General features: G+C 40.3%; 2 protein-coding genes across 2 annotated transcripts; both read right to left on the bottom strand.

Annotated features, from left to right (window-relative positions):
• Window positions 1–10451: 10451 nt before the first annotated feature.
• On the bottom strand, window positions 10452–12608 carry LOC117185173 (uncharacterized). The gene is made up of 2 exons (XM_033385416.1): window positions 10824–12608; window positions 10452–10745 (listed from the first exon to the last, which is right to left on the bottom strand). The coding sequence occupies exons 1-2, from the start codon at window positions 12566–12568 to the stop codon at window positions 10505–10507; spliced, it is 1986 nt and encodes a 661-aa protein (XP_033241307.1). The 5' UTR covers window positions 12569–12608; the 3' UTR covers window positions 10452–10504.
• A 6046-nt stretch (window positions 12609–18654) lies between these two features.
• LOC117185175 (uncharacterized) lies at window positions 18655–19763 on the bottom strand. Its single transcript, XM_033385418.1, has 2 exons — window positions 18986–19763; window positions 18655–18908 (listed from the first exon to the last, which is right to left on the bottom strand). Exons 1-2 carry the CDS (start codon window positions 19613–19615, stop codon window positions 18900–18902), a joined length of 639 nt encoding a protein of 212 aa, XP_033241309.1. The 5' UTR covers window positions 19616–19763; the 3' UTR covers window positions 18655–18899.
• Between the last annotated feature and the right edge of the window lie 714 nt (window positions 19764–20477).

Raw genomic sequence — 20477 nt, 5'->3', positions numbered from 1 at the left:
TTAAATATATCTCCATGAACTTTTCCGAATAGTTCAACCTTATTACTGTTTTGAAAAATATTTTTGAGCATAATGGATCCATCGGTGTTAACGTATCTACCAGATAATAATTTACCATAATTAGGATAATAACTGGCATCACTACCATAGTTTAAAATCGTTTGCAAATAATGATAGTTATTATCACTCTGAGAAACCAAAATATTATTTAAATATAAGGACGAACTTCTAAACATTGAATGCAAAATATTATTCACTACTCCAACATCGGTTTATTCACTTTTTCTTAGTTGCACAACAAGTCTTAAGTAAACACTTGATAGGTCTCGATATGTTTCCCCATTTCCTAAGCAAACGAATTTAATTGAAGAGGCACTGTCCAACGAAGCTATGGGGTTATATGAAACTTCTTCTGTTCTCAGAATAGAGCTTTGTGTAGGATGTGGCTCAAAGAGATCCAATTCGCTTTTCATACATTCAATATGGGTGGTCATTTTGATTTAGAAAAAATTTCTCTTATAGTTAATTTCTTTGTTGATTTTTTTTTTTTGGTCTCGACTGCGTATGTTTGCTTCCTTCTTTAGATGATAAATGAGATAGTTTTTTCCTAGACCTTCTCTTTTTATTCTTTTTACCTGCCCCATTCTGGAATGGGGTTAACTTATTAATGGCTTTATTTGACAGGTTTTGCAAAGTAATTTTACTTTGTTCTTGTATAATGGTTCTTAAAGGTTTTCGACCAAACTCATTTATTACGGCCTTTCCAGTCTCAGAAGCTTGGTTTTTAATAGCGTTTATCCCCGAAAGGAATAAGTAGTGGTTTTAGTAATTAAAAAGATCACTAAAAAAATTCCCAATTCCTCTACCTTGTTGGATAACTCTGGGTGAAACATAAAGACTTCCTATATGATTCAACCCTCCTCCACACTGATTTAAATAATATTGTTGATAAGATTTCGTCATGGTTATTCTACTCTGAATTTCTACTTATTTCTACTCTGAATGTATTTCCAACTTTACAGTATTATTTATAGCATTTCTTTTCGTTTTTTAAAGTGAAGGGTAACAAAAATTGGAATTGCTGAAGATTCAAATGGTACTTTATACCCTTTGGAATCGGTAATTAAGATCGAAATTTCTTTTGGAGACCATATTTCAATGGGATAATATTCAATATTGTTGAATTGTATAAGTTACTTTTTTCCTCGAAGACATCGAGGTCTTTTATTTCCAGCACATCTCGGTTCGATAATATCAGTGTAAACAAAAATCAACCCATTTTAAAACTGTTCAGGCTCTATTGACTCATTTTCATATCGAAATGTTTCTCCATTTACTAAGCTAATAACGAATTCTGTTGTTTCTTCAGATACGATTGAGGTATTCTCAGGCCTGCTTTTTATACATTTATTTAGATATAAGTCTGTAATTCCTACTTTCCAGTCATTGTTCATGTTTTCAGGAATATTTACAATGTTTGTAAATGCACACTTAACGTTATCATGATATACATTTAACGAATCATTACTAAGTAATGTCACGAAAAACTCTGTTACATTTACCATTTTTATACACGATACTAAAAATGAGTATTGGGGTATATTAGATTTGGGGTAAAAGTGGATGTGTGTAACGTCCAGAAGGAATCGTTTCCGACCCCATAAAGATATATATTCTTGATCAGCATCAATAGCCGAGTCGATTGAGCCATGTCTGTCTGTCCGTCTGTCCGTCCCCTTCAGCGCCTAGTGCTCAAAGACTATAAGAGCTAGAGCAACGATGTTTTGGATCCAGACTTCTGTGATATGTCACTGCTACAAAAATATTTCAAAACTTTGCCCCGCCCACTTCCGCCCCCACAAAGGGCGAAAATCTGTGGCATCCACAATTTCGACGATACGAGAAAACCAAAAACTCAGAATCGTAGAAGATGACTATATCTTACAGAGTGCAAAATCTGAACCAGATCGTATAATTATTATAGCCAGAATCACGAAAACAATTTCACTCTTTCTCGCTCTGTCTCACTCTAACACACAGGTTTCATGGTCGGTTTTGCCAATTGCAAAATATGAGTTCAAGGATCTCAGAACTTACGAAATTACGAAATTACGCTTATTAGGTTTTGAGTTGAAAGATTTTTCGGTCAGAAAAGCTTCATCATCGATGTCGTTAGGTAAATCAGAGAACTCATTTGTGATAGAGAGTTCCTTTTTTGAGGACCCATTATTTGTATTGTTAAGAATAGAAGTGTTAGGTTTTACATCTAACCAAACTGACTCGTTTTGTGTTTGTATTCCAATGCTTTGAGGTGGTGAAAGTGTTTTGTTCTGCGTAGTTCGTATATCCATTGTCTTATTTCTTTTTTTTATTTTTATAGTAACACAATTCTTGACGTATTTTAATCCATTTATTAAAGTCACTAGTTTTTTTTATCATTTAAAATAGAAAAAAACGTTATATTTATTAAATCGTTTTTCTGGGCATTATTTACCAATTTTTGATATGCATTTGTATGCATTAAAATAACTTTGTTTAATTGATGCTTATTTTTAAGCATTGTTCAATATTTTTCCAAAAATCCCCGAAAGCAATGAACTTATTAAAACAGGTAAAAATCCTCCTTTTTGGATGAGAACTTTTCTCTTAGAATTTATTGACCGTTTTGGACATGAAATAAGACGTAGACAACATATAGTTGCTTTTTTGATATCTTATGATTTCCTCGTAGAGTATTCAACACTATCTCCACTAATGCTTTTACTAACTCAATGTCACAATTACTTATAATTGCATTTCGATCGATTTAGATTCTTTTTGTAAACCATTTTCATCTGAAAAGCAAACTGTATACTCAGAATTAAAAATATGTGTACGAAATCTAAGGAGATCATTTATTCCCTGCGTAAGATCAATAAGTAAATAACCATGTGGTTTATCTGTCACCTCATTATATATTCTGAAGAGCTCGTGAGAATTTTCAGGATAAATTTGTCTTGCTAAGCATTGAAATTGAAGCTTATCTCTAGGATTTTTGAACGCAACGATATATTTTTTGTTTAGTGAAATATCTCGAGTACGTGATGATTTATGAAATATATTTTGTTTGACTACTATTACGGATAAATTCCTGTGGTGTGATCCTTTTGTAAATAGCTCACAGACATTTTTATTAAATGCACCCATCATTAAGTCATCTAGTATTAAAAGAATAGGCTCATGATTTTCATTTTTAATTGTTTCGGGAACTCCTTTATAGTATTCGATGGTATTAAAATTTGGCTTAGCATGCTCCTCTCCATAACACCAAATTATTCGATTAATTGAAATGCTCAGCAAATCATTCCTTTTGTTTATTAAATTTTCTAAAAACGTTGTCTTACCAGATCCTGAAGGTCTGCAAATAAGCATTCTAAAAGGATGTATAAATTGCTTAAACATTTTTGGTTATGTTTTATTTATTAATATTTTATAAATGTTTTCTAACATCTAAGATGTTCTAATTACGCGCTTTTTGGGACAATTTTTTTTCTAAGTGAGTGTGGAGATAATGTTTTTTATCCCCAATCGGCCGACTAATTATTTCAATTAAATAAAACTCGGCGCAGAAATAAAATTGCGATATGTTCTTTAATGCGTGAAATCCAAATTGCAAGTGTGGCTTGCCTGCCCTTTACATTGCCGCTCCGATCGCTAAGCGCAGCTTCGCTCGGCCGACGTCGGCAGGCAGACACAAAGCGGAGATAGCGAAGAGCGAGCTGGCAGAGAGCGTTTAGCAGGGCAAGCAAGCGCAAAGCTTTAACAAACAAATGAGTGACATAGACATAAGTAACAAACAAAATAAGCGGCTGAGGGCCAAGAATTAGGTGCTATTTGGTAAGCAGCTAATCGGCTGGGTTCTGCTCCGAACATTCACCCCCCGTTGGAAGGCAAAGGCTTTCAACAGATCCATCCTGAAGGGGCAGAACCGCTATTTTTCCAACGGCCCTCTTGAAGATGCTTGCTTGGGCGCAGCTGGCGGCTACGCTGGGATGCTCGTCGAACGCAGCAATCGGCGCTTCTTTACGAAGGCGGCTTGTCGTGATTACGTCTTGATCATCGGGAACCTCTGTAATTGCATAGAATGGCAGGTAATTTGGCAATGTAGAAATTGTTGAAAGTTGAATTTCATTTAGCGTGGATATGTAGGTTTTTAATATATCGAAAAGTTCGCGCTGCAGTTCCTGATTCTCCGATCGCAGTTTTTCCACTTGCACCTGGCACTCGAGCAGCTGCTTCCTGCATTGCTGCTCTAAGTTTTGGTACTCCAGCGTTGTGGGCCGAAAATCGTCATTAGAGATGGAGGAGGAATTTTCAAAAGCGGCTAAAACTGCACGCTTATTCTCCGAGCTATCAATGCTTCCTGACACTATCCAACCAAGTTTTGTCTCCTGCAATGTTGGCAATTGGTCTGATAGTCGAATCTGTCCGACGCACATTAAATCGAAGAACAAACCACCACCTATCAACAGATCGATACGTTGGGGCTTGGAGAAATTAGGATCAGCTAGTTTTAGATTATTCGGCATGGGCCAATCCTTTGCGTCTAGGCCGAAGTTAGGCTGCATTTCCGTAATTGAGTTGGTAACAATTGCTGCGAAGGAAGCTCGATAGCTTGCGTCCTGGGATTGTACAACTATATGTACAGACTTGCTCGAAGGTAGAATGGAATCTCCGATTCCAGAGATGTGAACATAAGACGAGCGATGATCCAACTGCAACTGATCAGCAAGTCTAGATGTTACAAAGTTTGCCTGTGACGCAGAATCCAAAATGGCACGACATGGGATAAGTGCTCCATAACGATCTGTTACATGGACGAGGGCAGTAGGTAGCAACACGTTCTGGCTGGGCTGAGATTTCTGGATCGAGGGGGGAGGGCTAGAACACCCGCTTGCTAGAAGCACAGTCGCGGCCTCTTGCTGGATCGATTCCTCGGCCGGTGAAGAGGAAGATGAAGCACCAGTTCCCGATTGAATGTGGAGTAGCGTGTGATGTTTGGCCTGGCAATGCCTGCAAAGTCCTGACCTGCACCTCTGCAATTCATGGCCTTTGTTGAGACAGTTCAAACACAAGCGGCTCTTCTTTGCTTCTTTGTACCTTTCAAACGCAGAGAGATTCAGGAATGCCTGACATCTAGATATGTAATGCTCGGAGGAATTGCAATGGTTACATATGGGGTTAGGATGGTCGTTACTGGAGGTGATAAGGGTGACAGGTTTGTCTTCTCCCACCTGTTGACTAGGACTTGTTGCCATGGCTGATCCCAAATTCTCCAGCATCCGACATCTCGCTTCCAAAAATGAGGCCATACTTGACCACCGAGGCAATCCTGACGTCGGCAAGTTCTCTTCCCATTTCTCTTTTGTTTTGTGGTCCAGTTTCGTGCCTATGATGAAGATCAGCAACCCATCCGAAATCTCCTGCGGGGTCGCCAAGGTCTGAAGTGCACGCAAGTGCGAATTGATTTTGTCGCTGAGCGCGCGCAAGCCGATAGCTGAGCCCTTCTCCACCCCTTGCAGCCCGAAAATAGCCTTGACGTGTGCCTGAAAATGTAACAGTTTATTATCGAATCGCAACATTAGCAAATTCAACGCCTTGTCGTAATTCTCCTCAGAAAGTTCCAAGGAACGAATCGTATCCAGCGCAGCACCATCTAGACATCCACGAAGATATTGGAATTTTTCGATGATTGGGATACGATGGTCTTTGTGCACCATTGTCGAGAACATCGAGTGGAATTCTGGCCAATCCATGTAGTTCCCACCGAATCGCGGAAGCTGCAACTCGGGCATTCGAGAACGGCCTATACTATTATAGGCGAACAACGACGAATTCCCCTCGAGAGTATGCCGAGCTGTTGAATTGGCAACATTTACCGTGCGAGCAGCCATCAACTCCCGCGACAGCCTGGACCTAACCTTGACATAAACATTCGCAAAGTCCAGCCGGGCATCATGGGCTAATTGCAGGAAATCCAACCTTTCAAGGCTCGTTTGAGCGGCATCGAAATCCGCATTCATTCGCTCGATTTGCTCTAAGCGAGCTTGAAGTTCTGCCTCATCTAACTCGGCAAGCTCTTCCTTGGTGAGAAAGCGATCCATGGCCTTTAGTTGGCGCGCGATGGACTCGGCCTTGTGCCTGTAGAAATCTACATCACTCGGCATTGCTGCGTTCGCGACATTGGTAGGCTCAGGTGCTGCCATGTTGAGGTTTTAAAAGAGTCACTCAGCACGACCGAAAAAGACACCCTGTATACGTATAAACGTGCGAACCGAAAGCAAAGGGATTACAGCTAATGCCTTTAGCTGTGCGGCTGTGCGAGCTGTCCGATTCCGCTTTGTACTCCGCTTGTGTGTATTAGTGAGTTCGCTGCACTGCACTGACCGAATTGTCGCGACAGAGAAATTAGTAGGTGTATGTAAGTATGTTTTAGCACCGAATTGTGCTTAACCGCCGAAAATTTGTTAAGGCTAACGAATGTCGATTGCGAATGATAATTAATTGACACTGCAACTCAGAGATCACGTCGGGGTCACCAAATTTTATGTGGAGATAATGTTTTTTATCCCCAATCGGCCGACTAATTATTTCAATTAAATAAAACTCGGCGCAGAAATAAAATTGCGATATGTTCTTTAATGCGTGAAATCCAAATTGCAAGTGTGGCTTGCCTGCCCTTTACATTGCCGCTCCGATCGCTAAGCGCAGCTTCGCTCGGCCGACGTCGGCAGGCAGACACAAAGCGGAGATAGCGAAGAGCGAGCTGGCAGAGAGCGTTTAGCAGGGCAAGCAAGCGCAAAGCTTTAACAAACAAATGAGTGACATAGACATAAGTAACAAACAAAATAAGCGGCTGAGGGCCAAGAATTAGGTGCTATTTGGTAAGCAGCTAATCGGCTGGGTTCTGCTCCGAACAGTGAGTATCAGATCCGCAATAATTACAATAAGCAACTTTTGTGAGGATCCTTTTCAAGCAAACGCTTAAATGAATCCATTTTAAACAACTAGTTACTACAAGTGCTGAATATAAATTCAGCAATCTGAATCTATGATTCTGCGTTTTTAGTTTTCTCAAATCTGCAATATTGTGGATGCCACAGATTATCGCTTTTTGTGGGGGCGGAAGTGGGCGGGGCAAAGTTTTGAAATATTTTTGTAGCAGTGACATATCACAGAAGTCTGGATCCAAAACATCGTTGCTCTAGCTCTTATAGTCTTTGAGCATTAGGCGCTGAAGGGGACGGACAGACGGACAGACAGACATGGCTCAATCGACTCGGCTATTGATGCTGATCAAGAATATATATACTTTATAGGGCTGGACGTTACACACATCCACTTTTACCACAAATCTAATATACCCCAATACTCATTTTGAGTATCGGGTATAATTACAGAAATAGTCATACATTAACCATTTTGAAAAATGGACTGGACTTAGTTGATTCAATGGCAGCCAAATTATCTCCAAAGATTTCAACACTGTGGAAATTTTGTCTTGCTATGCGTTGTCTAAACCCTGCTGAGTTTTGTCTTGAATCATAATGTTTAACTAATGCAACCTCACGATGTTTTTCTACATTCTCCATTTTTTTGCCATAAACGGCATATTATGATATTATGAATATCATCAGGATATCGCATATCTACTTCTAAAATATATCCAACATCACTAGATGCAGAACGTTGAAAGATGAAATTTCATCGTTACTTAGAAATTTAAAATTAGAAAATGGAAGGGGTTGACTCATAGCCCATCCATATACATAAATTGTTGGCGTCAATATATGAAAGGAAATTTATGGGTTCGGTACGCTTAAATTTATTATTTAAATATTTGTTATTTGCTGTTGCAATCCGTTGAGTACATTGGGTCAACCCTCCACGAACAGCAGTTTTAAAAAAATTATAAATGTCAGGATCACTTCTACCCTTGTGTCTTTAAACATTGCATCCCATGAAACTGAAGGAGCAGTAACATAATTAATGGAGTCTAACCTGTACACTCGGGAACAAAGACTCCTAAAATTCTCTAATACATCAGCAAGAATTAAAACATCGCTTTCCAAATATAATTTTAAATAATCTCTAATAGATTTGCAATTAAATGCGCTCCAAACCTTCTGAGCAAAGTTGTAGTCTTCAACACTACATTCCTCATCATTAGACCTCGGATTTTGCATATTTGCATATTTTTAAAGGATTAAGATAGAAAAATTCTGATGACTCGTACTCGCAGCACCTCCGATCCTCCGATCCCCCAGCCAAGGGCTTTTCAAATATAGTCAAAGGAAAATTGAACAAAAATTAATAATGAGCCCACGACTATGCTGATGAATAAAATATGGAAAATCCGAGGTCTACTCATCATTTAGTGAATTTATTGGCGCAGAAAATCCACGGATGTTTTATACTTTTTAAGATTATTATTTCACTTTATTTTCTCCAACCTCTCCGTCTTGTCGATACAGCAAAAGTGGCCATTGAACCCAGCTCCGATCTCTAGTTCTCTTCCGATCTAGTTCTCGCATAGTTCTAGTTCGCAGAACGTACTTTGCGTGTGTGTGTTTACTATTGCTGGCCGCTAGAACTGAAATTTGAGTTTGGTTCTTGTTTCGGGTCTTTTGATGGACTGACCTACCGCCACAAAATAAATGAAGAATGGGCAGGGGGTGGGGGTATGGTACACTAGGGCGCGGGAAACAAAATAAAAGCTGTTATTTGTTTGATTTATACCACAAAATATAAAATATTACAATAATATAATTACACATTTATTTCCTTATTTTAAACAGGTTGATTATTTATTCTCGACTATATACAATAATATAATTGCACATTTATTTCCTTATCTTAAGCAGGTTGATTATAAATTATACAAATTATGCAAACGCCGTCGGTTCTCGACGTTTTGTTTATATCAAAGACTATACAATACCAAGATGTTGCATGAGCGACCAAAAAGCTGTTCTATGGCGGGTCCTAACATTAGAACCCAAAAGGCACGAGGGAGCGCGCGGGGTTTCAATTCCCTTTTCGCCTGTACTTCGTCTCTACCGCGACCCCGCTGCCCATCGGTTTCGTCTGTTCGGCAATTGTATGGTTAGTGGTACAACGTTAATAGTAAATACAATTGTAGATTAACACTAATAATTATAAGCTAGCAGCAAGGTAAATACAAATGTAGGGTTATAATACTAAAACAACCTAACAGCTCGGCCATCCTGACAATTAGATCGCCCCCGATCGTAAATATGTAATTAAGAGTAATTTTAATTATATGTGTATATAACTAACTATTTAAGTAGGAGTCACTTTCACACTGATTACGCCAATCTGCCCATTTCCTTAATCGGCATGCCTCTATAATGCCCTCATACGGGATTTGGCTTATTTGGCAGTTTTCAATGTCATTTAACACATATCTGTCGTTCGGCAATACCTTTTTGATGATGTACGGACCCCTGTACTTCGGAACAAATTTTTTATTTGTACCTATTGTGGTGTCAATGTTTCTCATTACAACGAAATCGCCTTCCAAGAACTCAATATGATTTTTGTGATTCCTTTCAAAATACTCTTCACTCTTCTGCTGACAATGGGGGTGAAGCAGTTGCCACTTTCACGTGTTCTATATTATTTTCTAACAAAAATTTACTAAATTCTAATGATGTAAAACACGTTCCTCTATCGCTAATAATTCTACGTGGACGACTATAAAATTGAAAATACTTTGAAAAACATGTGTTGACTTCTTTAGTGCTTGTCGTATTTACAGAAAACAATTTTACAAATTTCGTAAAGGCGTCAATGATAACTAATACATGCTTCTTCTTTGATATAACAGCGGGAAGTGGTCCAAAATGGTCTACGTGTAAGGTGTCGAATGGGATTGGTCGCTTAGGAATATTGTGAAGTGTTCGATTGTTCGCATGTGTGGGGACTGAAAACATGATACAATTTAAACAATTTCCTATAAACAAATCGATTTTAGATCTTGTTGAGACAACGAGCTTTTTCGCTGACTATGATTGTTCAATAATTTCACAAATTATTAATTTCCGAAAACGTTATAAATTTTATTATAGGTACACAAAACACACAAAAGTGTGTTGAGGGTGGCCAAAGATGCCAGAGCCTTTTACAATAGTATTAGAGTGAAACACTTGGATGAGGCAAGCGAGCCGATCTCGAGCCAAAGTAATAGATTGGGGACAAAAGGGGTCTGTTCTCCAACTATATCAAGCGGTAACTGTTTGAGCAGGCGCAGCTGCTGACGGCTTAGCGACGGCATAGGAAAGAAAAGATAACAAGAGCGAGCATAGATAAGAATAGATGATTAAATGAGAGCATGTTGCTGAGCGAGCATAGATAAAGCTACGCTTACGTTACGTTAGTTTAGTATAATGACCAAAATAGAAAAGAAAGTGAATTGATAGGCAATAAAACAATGGTATAAAATTTACACTCGGGCTTCGCCCGAACATACTCCCCCCGTGGAAGGATCCATGCCTTTCACCTCATCTCGTAGAGGCAATAGACATAGTTTTGCAAGTGCTCTTCGGCTAACACCTGTAGCCATCCTGATCAAGGCGACTCGAGATACGCCGTCAGCTCCTGGGATGAGCTCGAGGATTCTCGCTAGAGGCCACTTCAGAGGAGGGAAGTTCTCGTCCTTAACAAGAACGACATCATTGACGTGAAGCTCAGGATTCCGGGTGCGCCACTTCGTTCTTTCTTGAAGACTGGTTAAATACGATTGGCGCCAGCGAGACCAAAAGATTTGCTGAAGCTGTGTGACCTTCTGCCAACGGTCCAAGCGATCGACGTTTAAATGAACCAAGTCAGGCTCCAAGAAGGTTGTGATAGGGGCGCCAACTAGAAAATGGCTGGGCGTGAGTACATCGAGATCTGCAGGGTTCTCTGAAAGAGGAAACAATGGCCTTGAATTAATGATTGCACAGATATTGCACGCGAGAGTGCGCAGCTCATCAAATCCAAGAAGCGAGGATCCGAGGGCACGTCGAAGATGATGCTTAGCAAGCTTGACTGACGCCTCCCACAATCCTCCAAAATGTGGCGATCTAGGAGGAATGAAACGCCAATCGATGCAATCGTTGAGACAAGCTTGATGCACGGCTTCTTGATGACTGTCGCTTAGGAATAGCGACTTAAGTTCCGCCAGTTCGTTCCGCGCTCCAACAAAATTTGTGGCATTATCTGACCAAATACGAATCGGTCTTCCACGGGTGCAAATGAAACGGCGAAGAGCAGAGAGGAACGCAGCTGTTGTAAGATCCTTCACAAGCTCGATGTGAACCGCCTTGGTGGAGAAGCATATAAAAATGCTCATGTAGCACTTTAGTGGGGGCCGGTTTCGAACTTCTGATTTATACAGGAACGGACCGCAATAGTCCACGCCGGTAACTAAAAATGCACGAGATTCGCTGACTCTGTCCACCGGAAGATCTGCCATTATTTGCTCGAGAGTTCGAGGCTTCACTCTAAAGCATCTGACACACTTTTGGATTACGTGTGCTACGGTCTTTCGGCCACCGATTGGCCAGTACGTTTGACGAATGATGGCTAATAGCGACTGGGGTCCAGCGTGAAGGTGCTTTTCGTGTAAGTGCCGTATCAGAGCAGAAGTGATGGAATGATTCTTGGGCAATATTATGGGATGCCGTGCTTCAAAGTCCAAGGTAGAGTTTTTAAGACGCCCTCCAACTCGAAGCAAACCGCAATCATCTAAAAATGGCGAGAGAGAGGCGATCGAGCTTGAAGCCTTGATGTCCTTTCGCGTTTCCAGGGCTCTTATTTCAGTGGATAGACGAGATTGTTGAGTAAGACGAATAAGCAGTTCGGTTCCCAAACGCAAGTCCTCCACAGTTATTCCAGACTTTCGTCGATGAATGAATTTGCATACATACGCAAAAATTCGTTGCATTTTGGGGAAGGAATTTACAAACTTTGATTCTTCCACCAAATATCTTGACGCGCAGTTTGTAATTAGTATGGTTTTTCGTGCCTCCAAAACCGGCTCTGGAAGAGCAGGTGTACTTGGCCATTGATCCTTACTGGCTGTCAAGTATGTAGGTCCATACTTCCAAAGATGAGAATTGATGAGCTCAGCTGGTAATGATCCTCGAGAAAGCATATCGGCAGGGTTTAGATCAGTTGGCACGTGCAGCCAAGACATTCCAGATGTGAGTTCCTGAATAACAGAAAGTCTATTAGCGACAAATACATTGAAGTTGGATGGTTGATTCTTGATCCAAGCCAAAACGACTGTGGAGTCACACCAGCAATAATAAGAGCAGTTGAAGTTCATCAAAGACACTTCATGCATAAGCTGAGCGAGTAGCGCTGCACCACATAATTCCAACTTGGGTATTGTGATAGTCTTCAGTGGCGCTACACGAGATCTGGAAGATAGAAGATTTGCCTTGACTCCATTGTCGCCTTGCGAAACAGCGTAGATGCAAGCTCCATAAGCACTCATGCTGGCATCACAAAATCCATGCATTTCAAGGTTGCTGCTTCGAAGGAATGATAGGCGCGGGAAAGAAATTTGTTGCATAGAGTCAAACTGCTGAATAAAGTTGATCCAAGTTGTGCGTAAGGAGACTGGCAGACTTTCATCCCAATGAAGCTTTTCTTTCCACAGCTGCTGTAGAAATATTTTTGCTTTAGTAATAACTGGCCCTATAAGTCCGAGTGGATCATAAAATCGTGCAATAGTTGACAATACAACTCGCTTAGTTGGTTTCGAAGGGACTTGATTGGGACAGAATGAAAATAATAGCTCATCCGAAGTGGGATTCCATGCTAAACCTAGCGTCTTGGTTACATCGCTGCCATCAGTAAATTTAACAAATGTTTCCCTATCTTCATAGGGTGTTTGATCGAGTACATATGTATCGTTGGAACACCATTTTCTGATCTTGAAATTTCCTTTGGCTAATAGTCCTGACACCTGGCGAATTATTTCCAGCACCTCATTTGTAGTATCTCCCCCCGTTAGCAAATCATCCACGTAAAAGTCCCGCAGCACAACTTCAGAGCCAATTGGATATGACGAACTCTCGTCTGCCGCTAGTTGGTGCATAGAACGGACGGCCAGAAATGCTGCTGGTTTCGTTCCATAGGTCACGGTATCCAGCTTGAATGTCCTTAGCTCCTCGAGGGGTGAGTCACGCCACAGTATGCACTGCAGAAAACTATCTTGGGGCGAGACACGGACGCATCTATACATTTTACAAATGTCACCAGTCAATGCTATACGAAAGGTACGAAATCGAAGAAGAGTCGTAACTAACTTTGGCTGAATTGTTGGGCCTGACATCAATATATCGTTGAGGGAATATCCTGTAGATGTACAAGCGGATCCGTCGAAAACTACTCGGAGTTTTGTGGTGGTTTTGTCTTCTCTTAAGACGCAGTGATGAGGAAGAAAAAATTTGCATTGTTTAAGTGCGTCACTTTTGACAGGGGACATGTGATTCAAATCGACGTATTCCTTTATAAATGCGGCGTATTGGGCCTTGAGAAGCGGTTTGCGAACCAACTTGCGCTCTAGATTGAGAAATCTGCGATAGGCTTGTTGATAAGAATCTCCAAGAAGACTGTCACTCAGCTTTAAAGGCAATTGAACGCAATATTCGCCACTTGGAAGCCGACCGCAATGTTTTTTGAAATGTTCCTCGCAAGCAATTTCCTCCTTTGTTGCTTCTGTAGCGGGACCGTGGCAGTTTTCCACTTCCCAGAACCTTCGCACTAGCTCATCCAAACCAACGGTAGGCGTTTGACTCAATTCCGTCGAACTAGAGGCAGCTAGGAGCACTGAGCTGCGGGAGTACTGACCTCCACCTGTGACAACCCAGCCGAGACGGGTTTTTTGTATTATAGGAAGTCCCCTCTCCAATTTGATCTGTCCAACGCATAAAATGTCGTAAAATAAGCTGGCTCCAATAAGTACATCGATGCGCTGAGATTTGTTAAAGTGTGGGTCAGCAAGGCTGATATTGGATGGCATTTCCCATTTGGATACATCAAATGAAGAAGCAGGCTGGTTTCCTGTTATACGTGGAGCAACGAGAGCTGTGAGACTCGTGAAGTAATCGGAAGTCCTGGATTGAATGACCAAATTAACTGAACCTTCCGTGTGAAATGCAGAATCAGCGCCGATACCCGATACTGATACCGACCCTTTGGCTCGTTTCAGCTGAAGCCTCTGAGCAAAGCGAGAGGTTATTAAATTAATCTGAGAGCCTGAATCCAGAAGAGCCCGGCAAGGAAGAAGATCACCAACTCGACTCTTTATCATAATGACTGTCGTGGCTAGAAGCACTACGTCTGAGCTAAGATTCTGAGCAGGAGGCGAGCATGGTGATGAAGCGGCAACAAGAGAACTTGAAAGATTGGGGCCTGGGCATAAGTCTGTCTGAATAGGAGACGTAGTAGCGTTTGCAGGTTCCGTGTTAACTGACGTAGGCAGCGGATTGTTGATATGTAAAAGGGTATGATGCTTTTCACCGCATGTGCGACAAGAGCCTGAACTGCAGGAGGTATTCCGATGTCCCTTCTTCAAACAGTTGAAGCAAACTCTAAGCTTCCTTGCCTCTCTAAGACGCAAAGATGGCGAAAGGTTTCCAAAGCGAGTGCAGCTGTAAATGTTATGCCCTTTATTATCACAGAACACGCATTCCAATACGATTGTATTTGTAGCAACAAGACTGTGTTTTGAATGAGTGATTCGTTTATGTTTTCCAACCTGACTGCTATGGATTTGAATCGACATAGCTTGATCCATGGTCTCCATGGCTTGACATCTCCTCTCCAAAAAAGCCGAAAAATGGTCCCATGTTGGTATGACGTTAGGGGGTGACAGCTCCTCCCATTTGGTCCTGGTATCAGAGTCGAGATACTTGTATGTGGAGTTAACGATGATGCATCCAGCTATTTCCTCCATGGTACCCATCGATCTAAGCGCTCTCATGTGAGAATGAAGCTTGTCCGATAAAGTACGTAGCTTTGTAGTTGACCCATCTTCAACCTTCTCATGCCTCAGAATCTCAGCGACGTGTGCCTGAAAGATTAAACGTTTATTATTGAAACGATTGTTTAAAATGTACAATGCAATATCATAATTGCTCTCCGATACTTCCAAAGAGCGAACAGCCTCCAGGGCAGGTCCATCCAAACATGAGCGCAGGTGCTGGAACTTCTCAATCTTTGATAGAAAGGGCTCCTGATCTATTACTGTGCTAAACATCGAGTAAAAGCCTGCCCACTCAGTATAACCTCCACGGGGTGGGAAGTTTAATGTCAGGAATATGATATCGTGACCGTACATTTCCGGAGGCAGTAACGTTGAGCTCTGGTCGTATCGTTGAGTGATGCGGCATGTTCTGGGTAGTCCTGCGGAGTGCTGAGCGAATACGAACTTCGATTTCCATCGCCAAATCGTCAAAATTGTTGCTTAAGTCGCTGCCAATTTCGCTTACATCAAGCTCTTCTAAATTAGAATGAGTAACATTAAATGAGTCGGACATTTTTTCCAAGAATTTTAAATGAACACTTAGCGCATCTTCACTGATTGGGTTGTTTTCATCATTCAATATCGTCTCTCGAAGTGAAACGGCTTTTTTGTATATTGAGAGTGCCTTTAGTTTGTAAAAAGACACCCTGTTTTCCGGCACGTCATTAGACTCATCCATTTTCGACAGGCAGCAGCGAGCAAAGCACAAAGAAGAATCGAAGAACCAACCGTTTGATTTTTTTTTTGGTATGCAAGCGCAAGTGCAGCGAACCCGAAGCCGCTAATGCACGTAGCTGTATTAGTGCTTGTAAGCAAGCGCGCGACGAAATGGGAACTAACCGCTTCGCGTTCGAACAGTTATGTTTAGCGGATAATTTTCACTGTTTATAATTGTTTATCTCCAAATTGTTACTGACGATCACGTCGGGGTCACCAAATGTTGAGACAACGAGCTTTTTCGCTGACTATGATTGTTCAATAATTTCACAAATTATTAATTTCCGAAAACGTTATAAATTTTATTATAGGTATTTTGTGTGTTGAGGGTGGCCAAAGATGCCAGAGCCTTTTACAATAGTATTAGAGTGAAACACTTGGATGAGGCAAGCGAGCCGATCTCGAGCCAAAGTAATAGATTGGGGACAAAAGGGGTCTGTTCTCCAACTATATCAAGCGGTAACTGTTTGAGCAGGCGCAGCTGCTGACGGCTTAGCGACGGCATAGGAAAGAAAAGATAACAAGAGCGAGCATAGATAAGAATAGATGATTAAATGAGAGCATGTTGCTGAGCGAGCATAGATAAAGCTACGCTTACGTTACGTTAGTTTAGTATAATGACCAAAATAGAAAAGAAAGTGAATTGATAGGCAATAAAACAATGGTATAAAATTTACACTCGGGCTTCGCCCGAACAGATCTCATATTCGGGAACCAATAATGTCTTAAGATTTCTTTCATACATTTCTCAGTTCCTAAGTGACATAAGTTTTCGTGAACTCTTCTGATTATTTGCGTTTCCATTTCAGCTGGGACATAAAACAGCTCAACGTCGTTCTCACCTATTTTATAAACAATTCCATCGCTCAATGAAAATTTCTTAACAGGTCCATGCTCCAATTGTTCTTTTAATTTTCCTATATGGTTGTCCCTGTTTTGTGTTATCTGAAGCTGAAGATTAATGTCGTCGCACTCAATCACGGAAACTATTCGGTCTTTGTTATCACTTTCATGAATTGTCACTATTGGTTCATATTCAAAATCTTGATTAAGCGCTGAAGGATATCTACTTAAGGTGTCCACATGGGACATATATTTTCCACTACGATGTTTTAAAGTGTAATTATAATTTGCTAGCTCTATGGCCCATCTGGCGATATTTGAATGAAGACGCCCCTTTCCTAAACATAAAACTACTGAGTTACAATCTGTTATAATTCTAAACGGAATCCCTTCTAAATAAATTCGAAATTTCCTCAATGTATAGATCACAGCTAACGTTTCCAGCTTGAAACTTTCGTATCTTGCCTCTAGTTTTGTCGCTCTCTGTGAAAAATATGCTGTTGGGTGAAACTTATTGTCATCTTGTTTCTGCAACAAAATTCCACCAAAGCCTTCACTACTTGCATCACAATGCAATTCTGTTTTTCGATTTGGATTATACAGAGCTAATACTGGTGACGAAATCAGTTTTTCTCGAAGATATTCAAAAATTTGTATGCATTTGTCTTGAAGCTCAAACTTAGTTCCAGGTTTTGTAAGTTCTTGTAATGGTTTTGCTATTCTTGAGTAAGCAGGGATGAAACGCCTAAAATAAGAGAATAATCTCAAAACCTTTTGCATTTCATGGCGATCTTTTGGCAATGGCAGATGCTTAATGGTTGCTGTGTGCTCACAGTTTGGGCTTATTCCCCTACCAGAAAGGGTATATCCCAAGAACTCAATACTTTCATAATTAAATTGACATTTACTAACCTTAATTTCTAGTCGATATTCTGCGAGAATTCTTAAAACTCTACTTACTGTTATAAGATGTTCGTTCAACGACTTGGAACCTATAGCGATATCGTCCATATAAACTACTGCATTACCTTCGCGAATTAATGGTTGTAAAATGAAATTAAAAAATTTCATAAATACTGCTGGTGCATTCATAAGCCCAAAAGGCATTCTTGTGTATTCATTTGTCCGCTAGGTATGACAAATGCTGTATACTGCACCGAACTTTCTGCTACTTTTACTTGGTGATAACTGTGTTTCAAATCTAAAAGTGTAAAAATTGTGTTCCCTTCTAATCTCTCTAAGCAGTCGTCTATTAGTGGCAATGGATATCCATCACGAATGCAAATCTTATTAAGCTGTTTGTAATCTACACACATTCTTTTTTCCCCTGATTTTTTCTTAGCTTATACTATTGCAGAGCTGTAAGGCGATTTACTTTCTCTTATGAAGCCTTTTTTCAATAGTTCATCTATTTGGGTATCTACTTCCTTCTTCTCCTGATATGAAAGTCTTCTCGGAACAGTGCGTACAGGTTCTTCTGATTTAAGTTTGAGATTCATTTCGTAGTTATGTTGGAATGTTAGTTAAGTCTGAATAGTTAAGTTTTATCAATTCCATGAATTTACTACGTTCTTTATCAGTTCGCTTTGGGTCGATATTATAGCTGTCCTCTTCTTTTGTTATTTCAATACTATATATATACGGTATATCTAAGTTGGTTCTTTCTAATGATTCACTTGCCATATGCTTTTGCTCGTTATCTTTCAATAAAAGGTCAATGTTATTACAATTCAATTGGACACTAATCTTATTCTCATAATTTTCATCCTTCAATAATCCATTATTATTGATATCTGATAACATCATCTCACTGTCTCTATTTGTCAATACTACATTTTCAATTTGGTCACTCTCAATGTTCACTAATACTCTATTTTCATCTAAGTCACTGTTCACTAATACTCTATTTTCATCTAAGTCACTGTTCACTAATACTCTATTTTCATCTAAGTCACTGTTCACTAATACTCTATTTTCATCTAAGTCACTGTTCACTAATACTCTATTTTCAATTTCATTTTCAAAAATTAATTTTATTCCATAATTTTCAAGGAAACTGCGCCCCAGAAGGACATTATACGAAATATAGTTGTTTGGTACAACGAAAAATATAAGTTCTTTTTCAATGTTATGAAAAACTAAATTGACAATTATTTTTCCAAAAATGCTTATTCTCGAGCCGTTAACTCCAAAATACTCTGTCGGTCTTAGTACACCATCAAAATTTTCATAAGGTATCGCCGAGCGCTGCATCAAATTAATAGCGCTACCGGTGTCCAACATGCCAGAAAGAAATTTAATTTGATACCTGCGTTTTATATCAGTGTAAAAATATACCCCTACCTGATTAACAATAGGAACAAAAATATTGTTCTCCTCTCTGTCGTCCATCGGCGGGTTGCTGGCTGTACCCACGGATCGCTGGGTTGACATAGGCTTCTGTTGGCAATCCTTCACCTGGTGCTGCATGGATCCACACTGGAAACACGATCCCTTCTCCCGCTTAGGTGCGGGACACGATGAAGCATAATGGCCATGTGATGAACAATTATAGCAGCGCCCCTGGTTCCGGTCATTTCCGGAAGCGGTTATCCCAGTGCGCCTAAAATTCGTCTGGGTACTCTTCCTCAAAGCCTCGTATTGTCGAGCTAGCTCCTTAAGTTTTCCGATGGTCGACGCTGAATACAATAAGGCGATACTGGAAGATCGATCACGAAAACCATCAATGATGAACTGCACTGTCAATTTCTCTTCGATGTCGGCACGCATAGCAATTTCTTCCATGCGAAGAATATATCCCATTACGGAGTTTTTCCCCGGGTTGAAAAAGGTTTCCTTCAACAGGAGTACCACGTCGGCAGTTGAATTGCTGCGGCCAAAAGTTTTTAGGAAGTTTCCTTTAAACTCGTCGTAAGTCTTTGATTTGTCGACACGCATGAACAAGTCCGCCTCTGTTCCCGCCTTCATCAACATGCGCACACAACGAAGCTTAAAATTGCTGCTTTCGTTCACGCCTCCTCAAATCCGTTCAAAATTCAAGACCCATTCAGAGGCTTCATCATTTTCACTGGCAGAAAAAGGGGCAATAAGTTGCTTGACCATTCGGATGTCATCGGTCACATAGTTGTCCATTACCATTAAGGCAGCCAGTTTCTTCATTTTCTCAGCAACCCTTATTGCGGCGTCAAGTAATTCTTCTTTCATATCGTCGATCTGCTCATTTTCAGACACTTTTTCCTCCGATTCAATATCCGATTTATTCACCAGACTTTCAGAAACTTCGTCCATTCCACCACTTATGGCAAGCTTGCGAAGTTGCCTTAGTGTTGCGCTGGCTGGAAAAATGATCTCCTTCTCCAGCAACCACTCTACAATTTTTTCTTTGTCAATGTTTGCCATGGTTTCCTCAGCCATTTATAAAATGTGGAAAATACTCGTTGTCGGGGATGCCAGTAGACAAATACTTATGTAGGCAGATTCTTTAAAGGGCTACGATCCCACTTCTGAAGTTATTGGCGCAGAAAATCCACGGATGTTTTATACTTTTTAAGATTATTATTTCACTTTATTTTCTCCAACCTCTCCGTCTTGTCGATACAGCAAAAGTGGCCATTGAACCCAGCTCCGATCTCTAGTTCTCTTCCGATCTAGTTCTCGCATAGTTCTAGTTCGCAGAACTAGAACTATCGGATGATTATTCATATCGATACTTATTCAGATACTTACGATATTTCGTACAACGTTAATAGTAAATACAATTGTAGATTAACACTAATAATTATAAGCTAGCAGCAAGGTAAATACAAATGTAGGGTTATAATACTAAAACAACCTA

The sequence above is a fragment of the Drosophila pseudoobscura genome, chromosome X, assembly GCF_009870125.1.
Source record: "Drosophila pseudoobscura strain MV-25-SWS-2005 chromosome X, UCI_Dpse_MV25, whole genome shotgun sequence".
Taxonomy (NCBI): Eukaryota; Metazoa; Arthropoda; class Insecta; order Diptera; family Drosophilidae; genus Drosophila; species Drosophila pseudoobscura.
The sequence above is the reverse complement of the archived record's forward strand: the minus strand, read 5'-3'. Positions and strand labels throughout refer to the sequence as shown.